This window comes from Solenopsis invicta, chromosome 12 (assembly GCF_016802725.1).
Source record: "Solenopsis invicta isolate M01_SB chromosome 12, UNIL_Sinv_3.0, whole genome shotgun sequence".
NCBI lineage: Eukaryota > Metazoa > Arthropoda > Insecta > Hymenoptera > Formicidae > Solenopsis > Solenopsis invicta.
Genome location: NC_052675.1, coordinates 9,116,626 through 9,131,073, shown reverse-complemented (window position 1 = coordinate 9,131,073; position 14,448 = coordinate 9,116,626). Strand labels below are relative to the sequence as shown.

The following is a 14,448-nucleotide window of genomic DNA, read 5'->3' as shown; positions in this document are numbered from 1 at the left end:
GGCGATTGTCCCCTCGAGGATTCCGTAGAGCCACCCCTGCGCGACGTGCGCGCGCTTTTACGTTAGCAACGCGCGTTTCTCCGCATCGATGCGACGTGCGTACCTGCGTTTTATTCGAATCGATCTCAAGTATGCGTCAAGTATACTTTTAGGTATACGCCAATCGTAACGCTTCTCGAATCCAAGTGCCGCGAGGTGTGGTTCACGATACAGGTGTATGGAAATTGAGGAAAGTTGTCGTTTCTCGCGAAAGCCGCATCGAGCTTCAAAACGACGGGCGCGCCCGCGCGCCGCGTGTCGTATCGACCCTTCACCATTGGATGACGCATCCTCCAATGACCGGTCGGCACGGCGATTACGTCACTCCGGGGGTATTATTGACGCCCGGACGTGTGCAACGGCGTCGCACTGCCGCGTTTCTCCGAGGGGCATCCCTCCGCGTCTTATGACCCCGCGGGGTCGTCCTAAGGGTTGCGTAATGACCGCTGCGAGATCGCTGGCGGATTTAACCCCCTTTTAAGGGAGAAAACTTCACCTGCCGCCCCGATGGACTAAATGTGTTTTTTCTCGGTAAAAATTAAATCCTGCGCGCGGTCCGCGACACTACGTACTTTGCTTTGAAAATGGATTATCCTTCTGAATTGGTCTGACTTGGAACGAAGATGAATCCCGCAGGGATGCAGGGAGGAAGAATGTTATTACAGATGTAGGAGGAGAGAGGGAGCCCGTACGTACATCTCGGACGGCATTTATCTACAAAATACGGAAAAAAAATTACACAAAGAAAAATATTTTTTGTTCGTTTGACTTTTTTTTAGAAAACAGGTCTTGTGAATATTTTAAAGATATCTTCGAGATATTTCTAGAAGATCTAAGAGTCATGTGGAAAGATTTTGTAGAATTTCTAAAAGATATCTGTAGACATCTGGAAGACAGCTCAAAAATGGTTTTAAAATATTTGTCACAAAAGATGTCTTTTAAATTTCTAAACGATACCTTCAAGACATCTCCAGATATCTAAATAATATCTCGAAATGTTGCCTAAAATATTTTTACTAAGATTGCTAAAAGATATTTTTTCTAAACTTTTTTGAAAAAATGCAAGACAGATATGTCTTGAAATCCCAGACAACACGCATGCTAAAAGATATCGTCTTAGATATTTTATGTGACAAATATCTTAAAAATATTTTCAAGACGTAGCAAGAAATATCTTTTACACTGAAAAAAAGTTTTTTATGTTAAGTAAATATATTTATTTTAATATCACTTTCTTGATTTAAATATAAGCCAGTACAAAATAATTTATTTTTAAACTAGGAAATATTTTTTTACATCAATAAAATGATTAAAAGAAGTAAATTTATTTGAACATAAAATTTTTTTCTCAGTGTAGAAATCTAAAACATATCTTTTTGCTTATGTGGGCTTGGTTTAAAAGTTTCGAGTGCACATACGTGATCTGCAAAGACAATAGTAGTTCACGTCTCGTGAGGAACTCATTCGAGACTCGGTGAGTTCCAGTGGGAACGAGATTATTGGAGCAAAGTGGCGCAATACGGAACACGCATTGCCGTGTTTTGGCCTTCTACGTTTTCTCGCTCAATTTCAAGAATGCGATCTTTATGTCGCCCGGCGAGCGTGCCGCGCAAACAATCCGGGACACGTCTTGCACACGTAGCGCATTCTCTCGTGAGTGTATAGGAGGGACGGATGCGCTCTCCCATCTCCCGTCCGAAATTAAAGTCGAGGACGAAAATTAGCATCGTCGTGCGGACGAAGACTCCTGCCGAGCGATCGATATCTCATCCATTTCCGACGATCGAACCGTGCCACCGATTAAAACTCGATTCCTCTTTCAGCCACAAAGTCATTAATACGTTGAAGAATACCTAAAAACGACTTCTGATTAATTTAATCGGCGATTGCACTGTTAAATATTAATATATTACACAGAAAAAAAATTATTATTGAATCAACAATTCATTGTTTTATATAAGTAAGAATATAAAATCTTCTTGGAAGAGTTTATAATCTTAAACAGACATAATTTTGCTTACATAAAGAAAATTCTTTTCTTGGTGTAAACAAATTATGTCTCTTTAAGATTATAAATTCTATCAGGAAAATTTTATATTTTTGCTTATATATGAAACAATGAATTGTTAATTTGATACTATTTTTTTTCGGTGTAGAGAATCAAATTTAAACCAATTCTTTGAGTTAAATAACATATTGTTATTTTTAACGCAAAATATGTTGTTAAAAGAACAGCCTTGTTTAATCAACTCATTTCTGTGATTGAATTATCGCTTAGGTTCAAAGTATAAGTAGATCCGTGTTAACGTATGCACTTAGTAAATAATAAATTACATTTGAGTTAACATTGTTATAGTTAAATTGCTTAACTTCATTGCTTTAATTAAATTGACATATCTAGGAGAAAAAACAACGACCTATAGCAATGATTAAATATAACTCGAATTAGATATTCGACACTATTCAACAGTGCAATTCGATCTGAAAAAATCCGGGTTAAAGCAAAGTTTATCTATCTATATAATTTTTTTACTTTTATCAATCCTATTTTCTTTTCTCTTCCTGTCTTTTTAGTTTTTGATATATTATATTGATTTCTAATCTTTTTCCCACTATTAAAAGAATTTTATATTAATAAAGTAATACATGTATTACTTGATTTCTACATTAGATTCTGCCAATGTAAATTAACTTTAATATCGGTTTAATTTATTTTGTTTTTCTTCTCGCTCTTGGATTAAAGTTAATCTACATTGGTCGAAACGGATCCCCCTAATTCTTTACTCAGTAGATCATTCCATTCTTCTTCTCTCTCCAGTTATTTGTTTTGAGACAGTTAATATCTGCGATGACACCACAAATCCGTGTTACATCCGGAAATTCCATATGTAAAACTTTGACGCCACAAAACAAATTTGACCCTCGTCAAAACCGAGAATGACTCGAGATGAAGGAAACAAACCGTCGCGCTATCGTCTCGCTCATAATCTCATATCAAATTAATCTCTAAAAGATGAGCGATGTTTCGGCACGTTTATCCGCGTACAGGAGATTCGTCATTACGCCATTGATCGACGAGCATTTAAATGCGATGCGTTCCGAAGATGAGGAGTCAATTGTCACGCGCGATATCGATCTCGCGCGCACTGCTCCAGTTTCGTCGGTGTTGTATGTAATTGTCGTTGACGGATAAACGCAGCACAGATTGAAAATGATGAACGGACCAGCCTTCGGGACATTAGCCGGAGGAGGGGGAGGCAGGGGAGGGTGGCTCCCCTGAATTAACGCGGCGTGTCGGACTTCCGTTGTGGCAAATTGGTGAACGTTCTCCGACGACTTATGAAAGATTGAATAAAGGGAGAGTGGCGTCACCGACTCGGAATTCGGATCCCTGAGGTCCTCAAGCGTATAGTGGTAGTAATAATAGTAATCTTCGACGCTGTCTCCTCTCTTTCACTTGCCTTTTTACCGTTAGTCGCCCGCGCGTACAGGTCGATATTAATTTCAGACTCGTTGATTTTCTAGAAAAAAAAAGCGTAATTACCTACGCGCGATACGAGGGGAAAGGTGTATATCCTTCCGGCTGGCTGGAAACTGGACTCGAAATCCTGCGGCAGAAAAGACGTATTAAAATAATCTATCTTAATACAATATCCCATGATCTAATATTCTTATACATACCATGAAATAATATGTAATTGCGTTTATCACGATTAGATTGACGAGTGGATTCTTACGCTTCGCTGTCAATGACAATAACACCATTAATTCTCGTCATCGTTTTCTATTTTCCCGCTAAGGCTGCGGTCCGTATTCTATAGCGAATTCGATCGGATGCACATTAAAGCCGTCGCGCACAAATCGATATAAGAATATGCATTTAATAGATATACGCAGAGTTGCGTAAGTTAATATATACCTTTTTAACTTTAAATTAAGTTGAAGTTAATGGTTTACAAAATTAATTTAGTTACGTTAAAAGTTACATGAACGAAAACTAACTAGCTAAAAGTTATGTTAAGATTGAATTAATTTAAGTTAAATTAAAAGTTAACTTTAAAAAGCACTATCCATATTAAGTTAGAAATTCGTAATTTTTAAAGTTAAATTACTCAGAATAATTATAATATGGATTATCAAATAAATTTAATATGAAATAACTGAGAAATATTGTTTTTTATGTAAGAATGTATTTTTTCTTTTATAATTTTTTTCCTCTCTCTTTTATATAAATAAATTTTTAAGTAAGGAAAACAGTTAATAAATTAAAGTTGATGTGTTTAAAAAATCAAATTAAAAATTAACTAAGTTAAGTTAAAAGTTATTAATCTTTTAGCTTTTTATTATTTAATTTTTAACTTTTTAATTAGTTACTATCTAATCTCGGATACATGTATAAACAGATTAAACAAAAAGAAAGGAGAAATCTGTGTAATATAAGTACTTTATTGTGCTGTTCGATAAAATGTATTTTAGCATTCGAGATATATGCATTTTATTTTTACACTTAGATTGGATCAATGACAACAGCTTTAATATGCAGCAGTGTGCACTGGTGCTGTCCAATCAAGTTCGCTAATAATCGGTTCTTATATTTACGAGACCGTCTCAAGATGTCATAAACCAATCAGTCATCATATTATGCCAGACGATCTTGAATATGAGACCGGATTTATGAATACCGGGCCTATAATTTTAACGTTTGCTTACCCTTTGTCAACTTTCTCTCCCCTAAAGTTCTCAGATTACTTTATTACGTCTGGAAAGAGAGTGCTACGTTTTCGGCTTATTTTTGTTCTGATATAACCGCGCCCAATCCTCCCTCTCCGCCGAGATAAACTGACGCCGTTCTTGTTGACAGGACTCGAGGCGCTGGAAAAGGCCCTTTACTGCTGGGAGGATGCTCTGACCGCGTTCAGCTCGACCCTCGGCAACGACATCCTGGCCCTACCGTCGAAGGCCGACGCAGCGTTCACTCGCGACGTACAGGAGCTGCTCGACATGGGCTACCAGATCCAGAATCACGCGGAGCTGCTCTTCCTCGATCAAGTACGGCGCCTCTCTCTCTCTCTCTCTCTTTCTCTCAGTATTTCTCATCTCGACCCTGATCGGGAAATCCACGAAACTAACCACGAGATTCGGTCCTCGGACACGAAGACGACGAGTCCACCGTCCCTTCATCCATTCCTTCGCGAGAGCGGACGATCACCCGATGCCATTCCATTCCGTTGCATTCATCATCAATTGCCCTTGCACCGGTCCGCTAAAAAAATGCGGGGAATTAATCCAATTTAAATGACGACCGCATCGGGGGTAATTAGCGCAACGAGTCACTTGACCTGACGCCAGCCGGCCGGGAATTATTCTTGCGGAACGTTAATGGCATAGGAAGTGCACGACTTTCTCCGGGAACAATCAGAGTTTTTTCGAAACGCGATCCATTCTGATTTCTGCATCGGCGCCCGATTGATTCATTTACTTTCTTTTTCTTTTGCCCGCAGCACTCCATTTTATTCCGCAACGACAGCGAGGAGAGCCTCGACAAACCTTCCAACATTGGGACGCGGATGTCTGGCTACAGAGCCGACGCCGCATCGTCACCCGAATCGTTCGAATCTGCACGTGACGGGGTGAGCTATGCACGGGACAGATAATTCATCAGAATTATCCGTTCGTATTGCGCGATTATGGAACATTGACGTAAATCGACCAAGTGCAGTCACTCTTCATAATCAATCTGTTCTTTTAATAATATCTATTATTTCGCATTCGTTTTGATAACTACAGATTATTCTCTCGATACTGAAGAAAAAAAATGATGAAAGAATTAGCTTGCAATATTAAAATTATTTCAGGTTGCAGATCTTCGCGAATTCGAAGAATTCTCAGAACTGTTCCCACACTTTGAGAAACAAAAGCTTTATCATGCTGCTCTCAAACAGTATGAGGATAAAGGCATTCCTTGCAGGTACATATAGGTTCAGTCTGTATCTATGCATTTCTACATGTAGACATGTACAATATAGAATTACATATTGTTACAGGAGACTACACACGGAACTTGTAAAGTGCGGATCAGACGTGGAATATTTAGCGAAGGTGCACTGTCTGCGTCAGGCTTATACGAAATTATTTAATTTACCTACAGCAACGGCATATATAGTGGACGTGGGTCGTCAAGTCATTAGCGATTTGATTATGTACGCGGATAGGGTAAGAGAATATTAATCGAGTGTAAATAAGCACAATGGAAGCGTTGAAGATTAATCGTTCAACATTGAGGAAAGAAATCTCTCTGCCGCAGGATCCGAAGGATTATTTGATGTATTATGAGCGCATGATAGAGTTCCTACAAGAACCACTCAATTGTACCATCATGGAGGAGGAATTGACCGCCCGAGGTGTTATGTGCATGAACTTTTACGACGTACTCATTGACTTCATACTCCTAGATGCGTTCGAGGACGTGGAGAAACCGCCGCCGCCCGTAAAGGCTATAGTTCAGAATAGATGGGTGTCCGCCAGTTTCAGAGAAACTGTACGTACGCGAATATTAATTTTCTACTTTGCCGCTTTCGATATTTATCTAATCGTCGTTTATCTTCTTAAGGCGATAGGAACGGCACTCTGGTCGCTCCTTGCGGGCAAAAAAAAAATGCTGAAGTACCAGGAAGGCTTCTTAGCGCACTTCTATTCCATCTCCGAGCAAATCTCGCCAATGTTCATTTGGGGATTCTTGGGTTCTGAGGAGAGCCTACGTTCCACTTGTCATTACTTTAGGGAACAAGTGATCGAGTTTCTTGTAGATATATTTAATTTCTTCAAAGTACGCTATACCACCGTCGACGAACTTGCCGCAGATATTCTCAGGGAAATGAAATTAAGAGTCGACAATATAAACCAAAGACTGTCGTTAGAAGGTTGTTAGCCAGTGAAATGTGTTTAGGTAATTATCTTAATACAATACGTTGAACGGGCTTGATATTGCAAATTGCATATATCGTGTTCAACATCTATGTTGTAAAAGAGAATATTAAGATCAATATTAATGAAATTAAGTCATATCTGATAAGTTGGGTAAATGGTGCAATGTTATCGCATATTTTAATTTCCATTACCACGCCCATGAGTAATTGCAGCAAGTCTGTGAAATTACTTTACGAAGTAATATCGCAAAGAGGCATTGCACACCCTCTGTTATCGCCAATTAGAAGTCTCATACGTTGAGTTTCACATACATTTGAATGTAATCAAAATTACATCAACCTTGAATAAACGCTAACAACCTCTATTGTCCAGTACTACGAACAGGAAAAAATAATGGAATATCGTCCAATATAAATTTTATATAAATGGATATCAAATTTATAGGTCGGACCTTATTCATAAAACTTCGGAAATTCTGTAAATGCATTGTGCTCATATATGATGAATACATGATGTTATTTATTTTGACATAACGAATAAACTTCGTTATTAATCATTATGTGATACAAATTTTGTAGATATTCCATAAATCATGTTGCAAAATATGTAAAATATTGTGACTGTTGCTATTCTGTTTATTATATTAATATAAAATGCATTTTTCTAATTTTTTTTATTTTATTATACTCAATCATTGTCTTTCTAATACCTTACCATTATTGTAAAACGATACCTCAATGATACCTTTTTGCATTGTTTCAAGAATTATCATGTATAATATTTCAGTAAAATCGATATTTTACAGTTAGTTACAATTTGTATGATAAAACGTAAAAGTATTTAAATGAATTTGTTACGTAATATAACATCGTTCCTTATATAAATCCAGATGCAAATAATATAATGTACATCTCCTCACAATTGAAAAAAATTGTTTACAAGTTTTTTTGAACAAATTTTCTTCTGGTGCTATTGTCTTCATTTTATTAGATAATTAGTTTTAACAAGATGGATTAATCTTGATGAAAGAACATAATCGCTACGCGAATTTTATTGTTAAGTTAATTATTGTCAAAATATTTGTAGTAAAATATATAAATTATATATATACAGAGTGAGTCTTAATGGTTGTCCCCACGTTGTTACCATAAGAGATGACTTACCGACTGCACTCGCAAAATTTACTATAATAAAACGTTCATTTATAATAAATGTTCTAAACTTTGCTACTACTTCATTTTAATATCAAAAAGTTTAGTATTGAAAATCAATTAATCTACTTTGATTGAAAGGCATATCATACTTATAAAAACTACTATAAAAATGCTTTTCTTTCTTCTTGAAAATTTTTAAAAAATTTACTTTATTAAAGTAATAAAAAAATATTTGTATTGTTTTTTGATTTAAAATATTAATTGTCTATTCATTAAAAATGTTCAATTGTATTTTCAATCAATAACATAGACAATCAACATTTCAAAGTGTAAAAAATACAATTTTTTTTACAATAAATGTTAAACAATTTGGTATTTCATATATAAGTATAAAACAAGTATATAACTTTTATTACATAGTTATATACAAGACTTTTTATAACTTGTATATAATTATACATTTGTATTACTTAACTATGTACAAGTGCTATATAAGAAGCATCTTAACCATAACTAAAAATGCTGTCAATGAATTGCTCATCTTCAGATTCTTCCTCATCGCTGGATGGCACAACAGGCATTATATTTATTATATTATTCTCACGTTTATATCTTGCAAATCTACCTACTGTAAAACAAAAGAAAACTTATATGAATAAAATCTAAGAAATCGAAAATTATAGTTTATAATTTAAAGACTGAACATTGGCATTTTTCATTTATAAATAACAATGGAGCTACGATACAAGTATAAAAATAGCTATTCTTACTATCATAATTCCCATTAGTATTTAATAGTGTAGTGTCCTGTATATGTTCTGGGTCATATGATATAAAATGTTCTTTTTCTTTGGACTTGATCAATCTCAACCAAGAAAGCCCTTGAACCAACATAAGATATAAGTCTATTGTTATTCACAGATAAGTAAATTTATAACAGAGAAAATTACTGTACATTTGAATGCCTTCGCAAGGTAGATCTTAATCTCTCTCCCAACATTTTTGTGCATTGTTCTCTTTATTGCCACTGCTCCATATAGGTGCAGAATAAGGTAGTATTGTTTGCCATTCGTCTCTGTGCTATGATGACACTTGAGATTAGATCAATTCACATGCATATTACCTTTGTCTTTTTCTTTGTCACATACGTCTGAATACCTAAAGTGTAAACAATCGTTGTCGGGCAATCGTTCGATCCGGAGATAGTAATCAGTCACGTCGGGTAATTGAATACTAATAACGACTCTAATATCCGTCTGGTACCACTTGACTACCGGGATAAAGTAGTCGGAAACAAGCTCTGGGCAAATCATATTTGAATAATTGTCTTGTTGAGGGTAGCCCATTTAAATTCCGTTTCTTGTAAAAGCAATACGTCAAAAAAAAAAAAAAAAAAAATACGGTATTTTGACAGGAACAATATTACAACTTTGAAACGGATTCCACTTCGATTTTTGGATTTTCGAAAAAACATGTGTTTGCTCAACAAATTTAGGTTAAGTTAAATTAGTCGATTTAGAGCTGGCTATTGGACGTTTAAAGAAGCATCTATAACGCAGTAGTTATAATATTACAACAAACCAATTAAAAAAAATATGATTTTTCCTGATTATTAATCAGAGAAACCTGAGATCAATCATCCCGGTTTTTTTCGTGATACCCATACCAGAGAGAAACCTGCCCATACCACTCAATTCTGCAAAAAACTTCATATACTAGCGTCACCAACCATCTCATTTTCGCGCATGGAACAAACAGAGAGCGGCCATGCCCACAATTTAGCTCGCACAATTTTTCGAAACGCCATCTTCTTTGACCTCGGAAAGCCCGACTGCTGGCGCATCTAACGAAGGGAGCGCCAAGCGCGCGTACAAGAACTTCAAATCGTTCTTATCTTAACGGTTTTTGTGCGATTCATTGCAGATTCGTCTTGTCGCGATTTATACGAGCGCAATCGGGACGAGGCGCGAATACTAAAACGTGGGAACGAATAAACAGTAGATACAAATGAATTGACTCACCGTTCGCCGCTGGTCGCTCCGTCCAGCTCCGTCTCAGCCGCAGCTCTCGAACGTTCCAAATCCAAGATCCTTCTCACGTCGATCCTCTTCCTCTCGATTCACACTTGGCACGAACGCGCGACACTTCGTTTTCGGCATATCCAGTACTTATGCGCGTCGAAAACTCGGGATACGAGGCAACGGAGAAGATGCGAAACACGAGTGAACGCGACACGATCGACGGTTGAAGCAACACGACGGCCACACACGACACGCAGTTGGCACGAACGCCCAACACTTCACTTCACTTTCTGTACGGGACGACGAGGATGCGAGTTGAAACTCGCCACGACGTCTCCACGACTTCGCAGTTCGCACTATCCCGCTCGACCGACCGACCGACTGATCGTTGCTGTTTGAACGGCGTAAAGTCAATATGGCGGCTGCGTAGACGAACGTTCGAGAATCGAATGCAAAAGAATCGATTCTTCGTAAGGTCGATTCAAGATCGACCTATCCTACACTCGTTAGGTTAGAATGTCGACGAATTTGTTAATGATTTGCGACGTCACAGAACGTGGTACTCAGGGTACTCTCCTTCGGAGATCCAACCACAGAACCAACAAAACGATTCAGCGCCCAACAAAGAAAACGAGTCACAAACCGTTAGAGATCGACAAGAGAACATGATGAGCGACTTGAATTCAAAAGATGTCAACAAATGTGTGCTGAAACTGATAAAAAACATTCACTATGAGTAAGATAATATTCACTGAATCTTCAAGGAAATAGAAGAGAAAGACTAATACAATTAACTTTACAGACAAATCAAAGGCACTTATAATATCGTAATGACCACGCTTTCGGTACTCAAGGAAATTGTCAATAATACAGAATGGAATACAGCGAAGTATGAATTGCTCAAATCATTTAAAACTTACATCATCACTTTAAGCAACATGTGCTGTAATGATGTGTATAGAACACGTTTATGTTGCGGAGATAGAAAACACTGTTTGAATATTGACTTCTACATTAACTTATATTATTAATTTTCGTCATTTTTGGCTTGATTTTTCAGAGATTTGATGGATGTTGTTACATTAAATGGAAAGTATCTGATTAAAATGCTTCCCCTTCAAACTTGTATTGGAAATATAGTAAGAAGGGTACTGCAGATTATTAGGGAAGAATATACCTCGGAATTGAAGAATGAGACGGATGAGACTCAAGAGTCCTTGCACAAAATTCTCACTGCTGAGAATAACCAACAGATAGATTTCAATGTTTCAAAACCTTTTCTCAAAGCCTCTCTGATTCAACATATTAACGAATTTGAAACAGAGTTGGAAACATGGTGAGTTACAATCATACATATGATACATAAATGACAATTTATGTTACAGAAGATGCGGTCAACTTGACGCTATAAATGCTTTAAAGCATTTGATTAATCACAGCAAAGAATTTTACAAATTGGCTAATCAAAGGATATTTAAAAGTATTTGTAGCATCATCTTGACAACACATGCAATAGTTAAATGCAACTTTTGGTCTCTGATGAACTGTCCCTCTCTTATCACTATAATTTTTTAATAGAATTTTCTAACACATTCTATGCTGCACCAATTTTAAATGACTTTTACCATGTGTGAATCATTAATGACTATGATATTTTTGTTTGAGTTTATTATATTTGTTAAAAGTAAAAAAGTACTTGTTAAGAGGTATGATAAAAGCTACAAAAATTATTGTAAACAGGAAAGCCTAACATACTAATATAACATATGTTGTAATTTTGCATCCATCCATGATATTGGAAATTACTTTGTAACTATTTTTTTTTATATAGCCAAAATATCAAGCTGCCTAAACAAACTGTTCAGTATGGGTCCCCAAAGATCTACATAGCACAAAATGTATTAATAGCTTTTTGAAATACATATTTTTTAATAGTTCTTTGAACAAATATGTTTGCAGTTCGGATAACATCACGAAACAAGCGTCCAAGCATATACACTCAAATGAAATTATAATGACCATTGGTAAGTCGAGGTTGGTGGAAGATTTTTTTAAAGAGGCCGCCGTTAGTAGAGCCTTCGACGTTATAGTAGCCGAGGGCGGGCCATCTTTAAGTGTAAGTATACAACTAGCTTCAAGATTCTTCTAAATAATAGAACAGTAGGCAAAATACAAGAGTATTAAGAAAATAATAGTTGTGGCTATCTGAGAAGGGAAAGATCTCGATTCGAGTCTTGGCATTATCTAGAAGCGCCCTGATAATTTTTTCTATTGTTACCTACAAAGTAAAACAGATGAATACGGAAGGGAAAAATTTGCAAATGATTGATAGGGTCAAGAAATGGCAGTGAACTTGGCCAAGGCAGGTATCAAGACCACGCTGATATCGGACGTGGCAATCTTCGCAATGATGTCTCGCGTCAACAAAGTCATCATTGGTACTCACACCGTCCTAGCGAATGGCGGACTTCGGGCGATATCGGGCGCATATACCGTTGCACAAGCCGCCAAGCACTATTCTGTACCAGTGATGGTTCTGCTGCCGCTCTACAAGCTAGCGCCTCTTTATCATTGCTCAAGCAAACAGAATGGCTTCAATTCTCTCGTTTCGCCAATGCACGGTGTAATCGACAGCGCCAACGCACCATTGCTGGAACGGATACAGACGTACAATCCCATGTTTGATTACGTTCCACCAGAACTTGTGACATTATTTATTTCGAACACGTAAGATAACTAAAACTACCAATTGTATTAAATTGGCATTAAAATAGAGTAACAACAAATATCTTTATTTTTTTTCAGGGGTGGAAACGCACCGTCTTATGTATACAGATTGCTTAGTGAATTATACGATCCTGATGACTATGAATTATAAGTAATTTTATATATATTAACTATTCACGTTTCTTATAATATTTCTTACAATATAGTTTTTAAGTAAATATATGTAAATATGTTTATATCTATAAAGTAAATATAAATAAACATTTTATTTTTAATATGTGAAAGAGAATTTGTAGTATACTGGGCATAAATTAATCAGCGCATCACAATGGTTTATTTACAAATTATAATAATTTAAATATGAAACAAATTCCCGGAATGGGAATCAAGCAGATTATCATTCATACTCTTTCACATAATTTCAATTTTTTAGTCAACTCGGAAAACCAAGGTACATATGGGATAACAGTCAGGGATTGAACCTGGGAATATAAGTTGACCGCTTTCACAAGGAATGACAAACGTCATTCCAAAAATTATAAAATATATACAAAAATGATCCCTAGTTTCTCAAAATGCTATACGTATGGGTTCCAATTACTGCCATCCTCTGGCTGCAAGGAGTTCGTTACCAGTAAGATAACATCAACAATCCACCACACGCCCATGCCACCCAGTGTCAACAGTTTGCCCACTGCTGTTCCAGTCTGTCCAAGACAGAAACGATCCATGCCAAGAAAACCCAGTAGAATACTGTACAAGAGAGTCGTTGCAAAGTAATGATCACTGTACTTTATACATGGTATTCCTTCGCGAAAAAATGTCCTTGGTCCAAAACACTCAATGTCTGGTAGAACTGTACAGGACACCTTGGTTTTCTCCACATCTTCATAGCGAGATCCTCCAAACTGTCAATTTGCCAACCATAATTAATATCTAAATTTGTCACAGCTATAATTCTTAAGCAATGTTATAAAAAAAATTGTCATTTTCTGAGTATTTCTGAAGTATTCCAATTTGTATACAAAATCAGAGAAAGTTATAAAATTTATACAGAAATTATGAAAAATTATATAAAAAATTCTGAAAAACATTTTCATCAAGGTTTCTAGAAGTTTCTTTGGATTATCTGAGTTTTATGAATGTTGCAAAAAAATCGAAAAACTTGATTGCTAAATTGCATACCTTGACGCAACCGAAGCCTGTCTCCTCCTTGGCGGTCTTGTTTCCCTTGTGATCAACTGGGTCCTCGCATTCCACGAACTCCTTGGGTCTACGAGAAAAAGCCATTGTATACATGTGTGTTACTGGAACATTGTCGGAGATAGTGCGAATACCCACAAGAATTTACACATCACCAGCGGACCATCGGGTCTGTACTCCGGTTGCGGCTCGGCGCTTTTGTTCGCAAGCGCCAAACGTTCGTTCCGATCCCATAGAAGACAGATAATTGTCATTAAAACGAGATATAACCTCATTTTGCCGTGGCTGACATTTTAAATGCAAGTGACAGCACGCAGAACACATGCGGGTAAATAAACGCGATTTTTCATTGATGCGAAAGCGAACGTCAGAGCCGC

At 36.7% G+C, this 14,448-nt stretch overlaps 4 protein-coding genes and 1 long non-coding RNA gene across 9 annotated transcripts in view; 2 read left to right on the top strand and 3 right to left on the bottom strand.

Annotated features, from left to right (window-relative positions):
- LOC105195429 (mitoguardin) overlaps positions 1-7,624 on the top strand; it is a 32,197-nt gene extending 24,573 nt beyond the window's left edge. The window contains exons 4-10 of one of the 2 annotated variants that reach the window (XM_039456114.1): positions 3,565-3,663; positions 4,901-5,088; positions 5,541-5,669; positions 5,895-6,007; positions 6,084-6,252; positions 6,344-6,577; positions 6,650-7,624. In XM_039456114.1, coding sequence (XP_039312048.1) covers positions 3,565-3,663; positions 4,901-5,088; positions 5,541-5,669; positions 5,895-6,007; positions 6,084-6,252; positions 6,344-6,577; positions 6,650-6,967 — 1,250 coding nt within the window. In that variant the 3' untranslated portion in view covers positions 6,968-7,624. The remainder of the gene's footprint in view (positions 1-3,564; positions 3,664-4,900; positions 5,089-5,540; positions 5,670-5,894; positions 6,008-6,083; positions 6,253-6,343; positions 6,578-6,649) is intronic. The other variant, XM_011160817.3, reaches the window with a different exon arrangement.
- LOC113004457 lies at positions 3,506-10,553 on the bottom strand. Its single transcript, XR_003269047.2, has 4 exons — positions 10,142-10,553; positions 4,750-5,302; positions 3,721-3,782; positions 3,506-3,647 (listed from the first exon to the last, which is right to left on the bottom strand). It is a non-coding gene; the product is annotated as an uncharacterized LOC113004457 (long non-coding RNA).
- LOC105195426 lies at positions 8,489-9,871 on the bottom strand. 4 transcript variants are annotated; one of them, XM_011160814.3, is made up of 5 exons: positions 9,787-9,871; positions 9,279-9,420; positions 9,076-9,200; positions 8,891-9,001; positions 8,489-8,748 (listed from the first exon to the last, which is right to left on the bottom strand). In XM_011160814.3, the coding sequence occupies exons 1-5, from the start codon at positions 9,830-9,832 to the stop codon at positions 8,624-8,626; spliced, it is 549 nt and encodes a 182-aa protein (XP_011159116.2). In that variant the 5' UTR covers positions 9,833-9,871; the 3' UTR covers positions 8,489-8,623. The 4 variants fall into 4 exon arrangements, with proteins under 4 accessions (XP_011159116.2, XP_025993588.1, XP_025993589.1 ...); XM_026137803.2 differs by having other exon boundaries at positions 9,808-9,847; XM_026137804.2 differs by lacking the exon at positions 9,279-9,420 and adding an exon at positions 9,269-9,278 and having other exon boundaries at positions 9,808-9,847.
- A 109-nt stretch (positions 10,554-10,662) lies between the features above and the next one.
- Positions 10,663-13,147, top strand: LOC105195431 (translation initiation factor eIF-2B subunit beta). The gene is made up of 6 exons (XM_011160819.3): positions 10,663-10,877; positions 10,944-11,030; positions 11,202-11,477; positions 12,101-12,257; positions 12,474-12,868; positions 12,947-13,147. Exons 1-6 carry the CDS (start codon positions 10,807-10,809, stop codon positions 13,017-13,019), a joined length of 1,059 nt encoding a protein of 352 aa, XP_011159121.1. The 5' UTR covers positions 10,663-10,806; the 3' UTR covers positions 13,020-13,147.
- On the bottom strand, positions 12,913-14,430 carry LOC105195430 (TM2 domain-containing protein CG11103). Its single transcript, XM_011160818.3, has 3 exons — positions 14,210-14,430; positions 14,054-14,141; positions 12,913-13,776 (listed from the first exon to the last, which is right to left on the bottom strand). Exons 1-3 carry the CDS (start codon positions 14,344-14,346, stop codon positions 13,447-13,449), a joined length of 555 nt encoding a protein of 184 aa, XP_011159120.1. The 5' UTR covers positions 14,347-14,430; the 3' UTR covers positions 12,913-13,446.
- Between the last annotated feature and the right edge of the window lie 18 nt (positions 14,431-14,448).

Coding starts and splice junctions, on each gene's coding strand:
- LOC105195426 (XM_011160814.3), bottom strand. CDS start 9,832: ATGAAGTTTTTTGCAGAATTGAGTGGTATGGGCAGGTTTCTCTCTG. Junction 9,421..9,786: donor TATGGGCAGGTTTCTCTCTG/GTATGGGTATCA, acceptor TGATTTGCCCAG/AGCTTGTTTCCGACTACTTT. Junction 8,749..8,890: donor TACTAATGGGAATTATGATA/GTAAGAATAGCT, acceptor TTTGTTTTACAG/TAGGTAGATTTGCAAGATAT.
- LOC105195431 (XM_011160819.3), top strand. CDS start 10,807: ATGATGAGCGACTTGAATTCAAAAGATGTCAACAAATGTGTGCTGAAA. Junction 10,878..10,943: donor ATAAAAAACATTCACTATGA/GTAAGATAATAT, acceptor TTAACTTTACAG/ACAAATCAAAGGCACTTATA. Junction 11,478..12,100: donor GAAACAGAGTTGGAAACATG/GTGAGTTACAAT, acceptor ATATGTTTGCAG/TTCGGATAACATCACGAAAC.
- LOC105195430 (XM_011160818.3), bottom strand. CDS start 14,346: ATGAGGTTATATCTCGTTTTAATGACAATTATCTGTCTTCTATGGGAT. Junction 14,142..14,209: donor CTGGTGATGTGTAAATTCTT/GTGGGTATTCGC, acceptor TTTTTCTCGTAG/ACCCAAGGAGTTCGTGGAAT. Junction 13,777..14,053: donor CAGGCTTCGGTTGCGTCAAG/GTATGCAATTTA, acceptor GCAAATTGACAG/TTTGGAGGATCTCGCTATGA.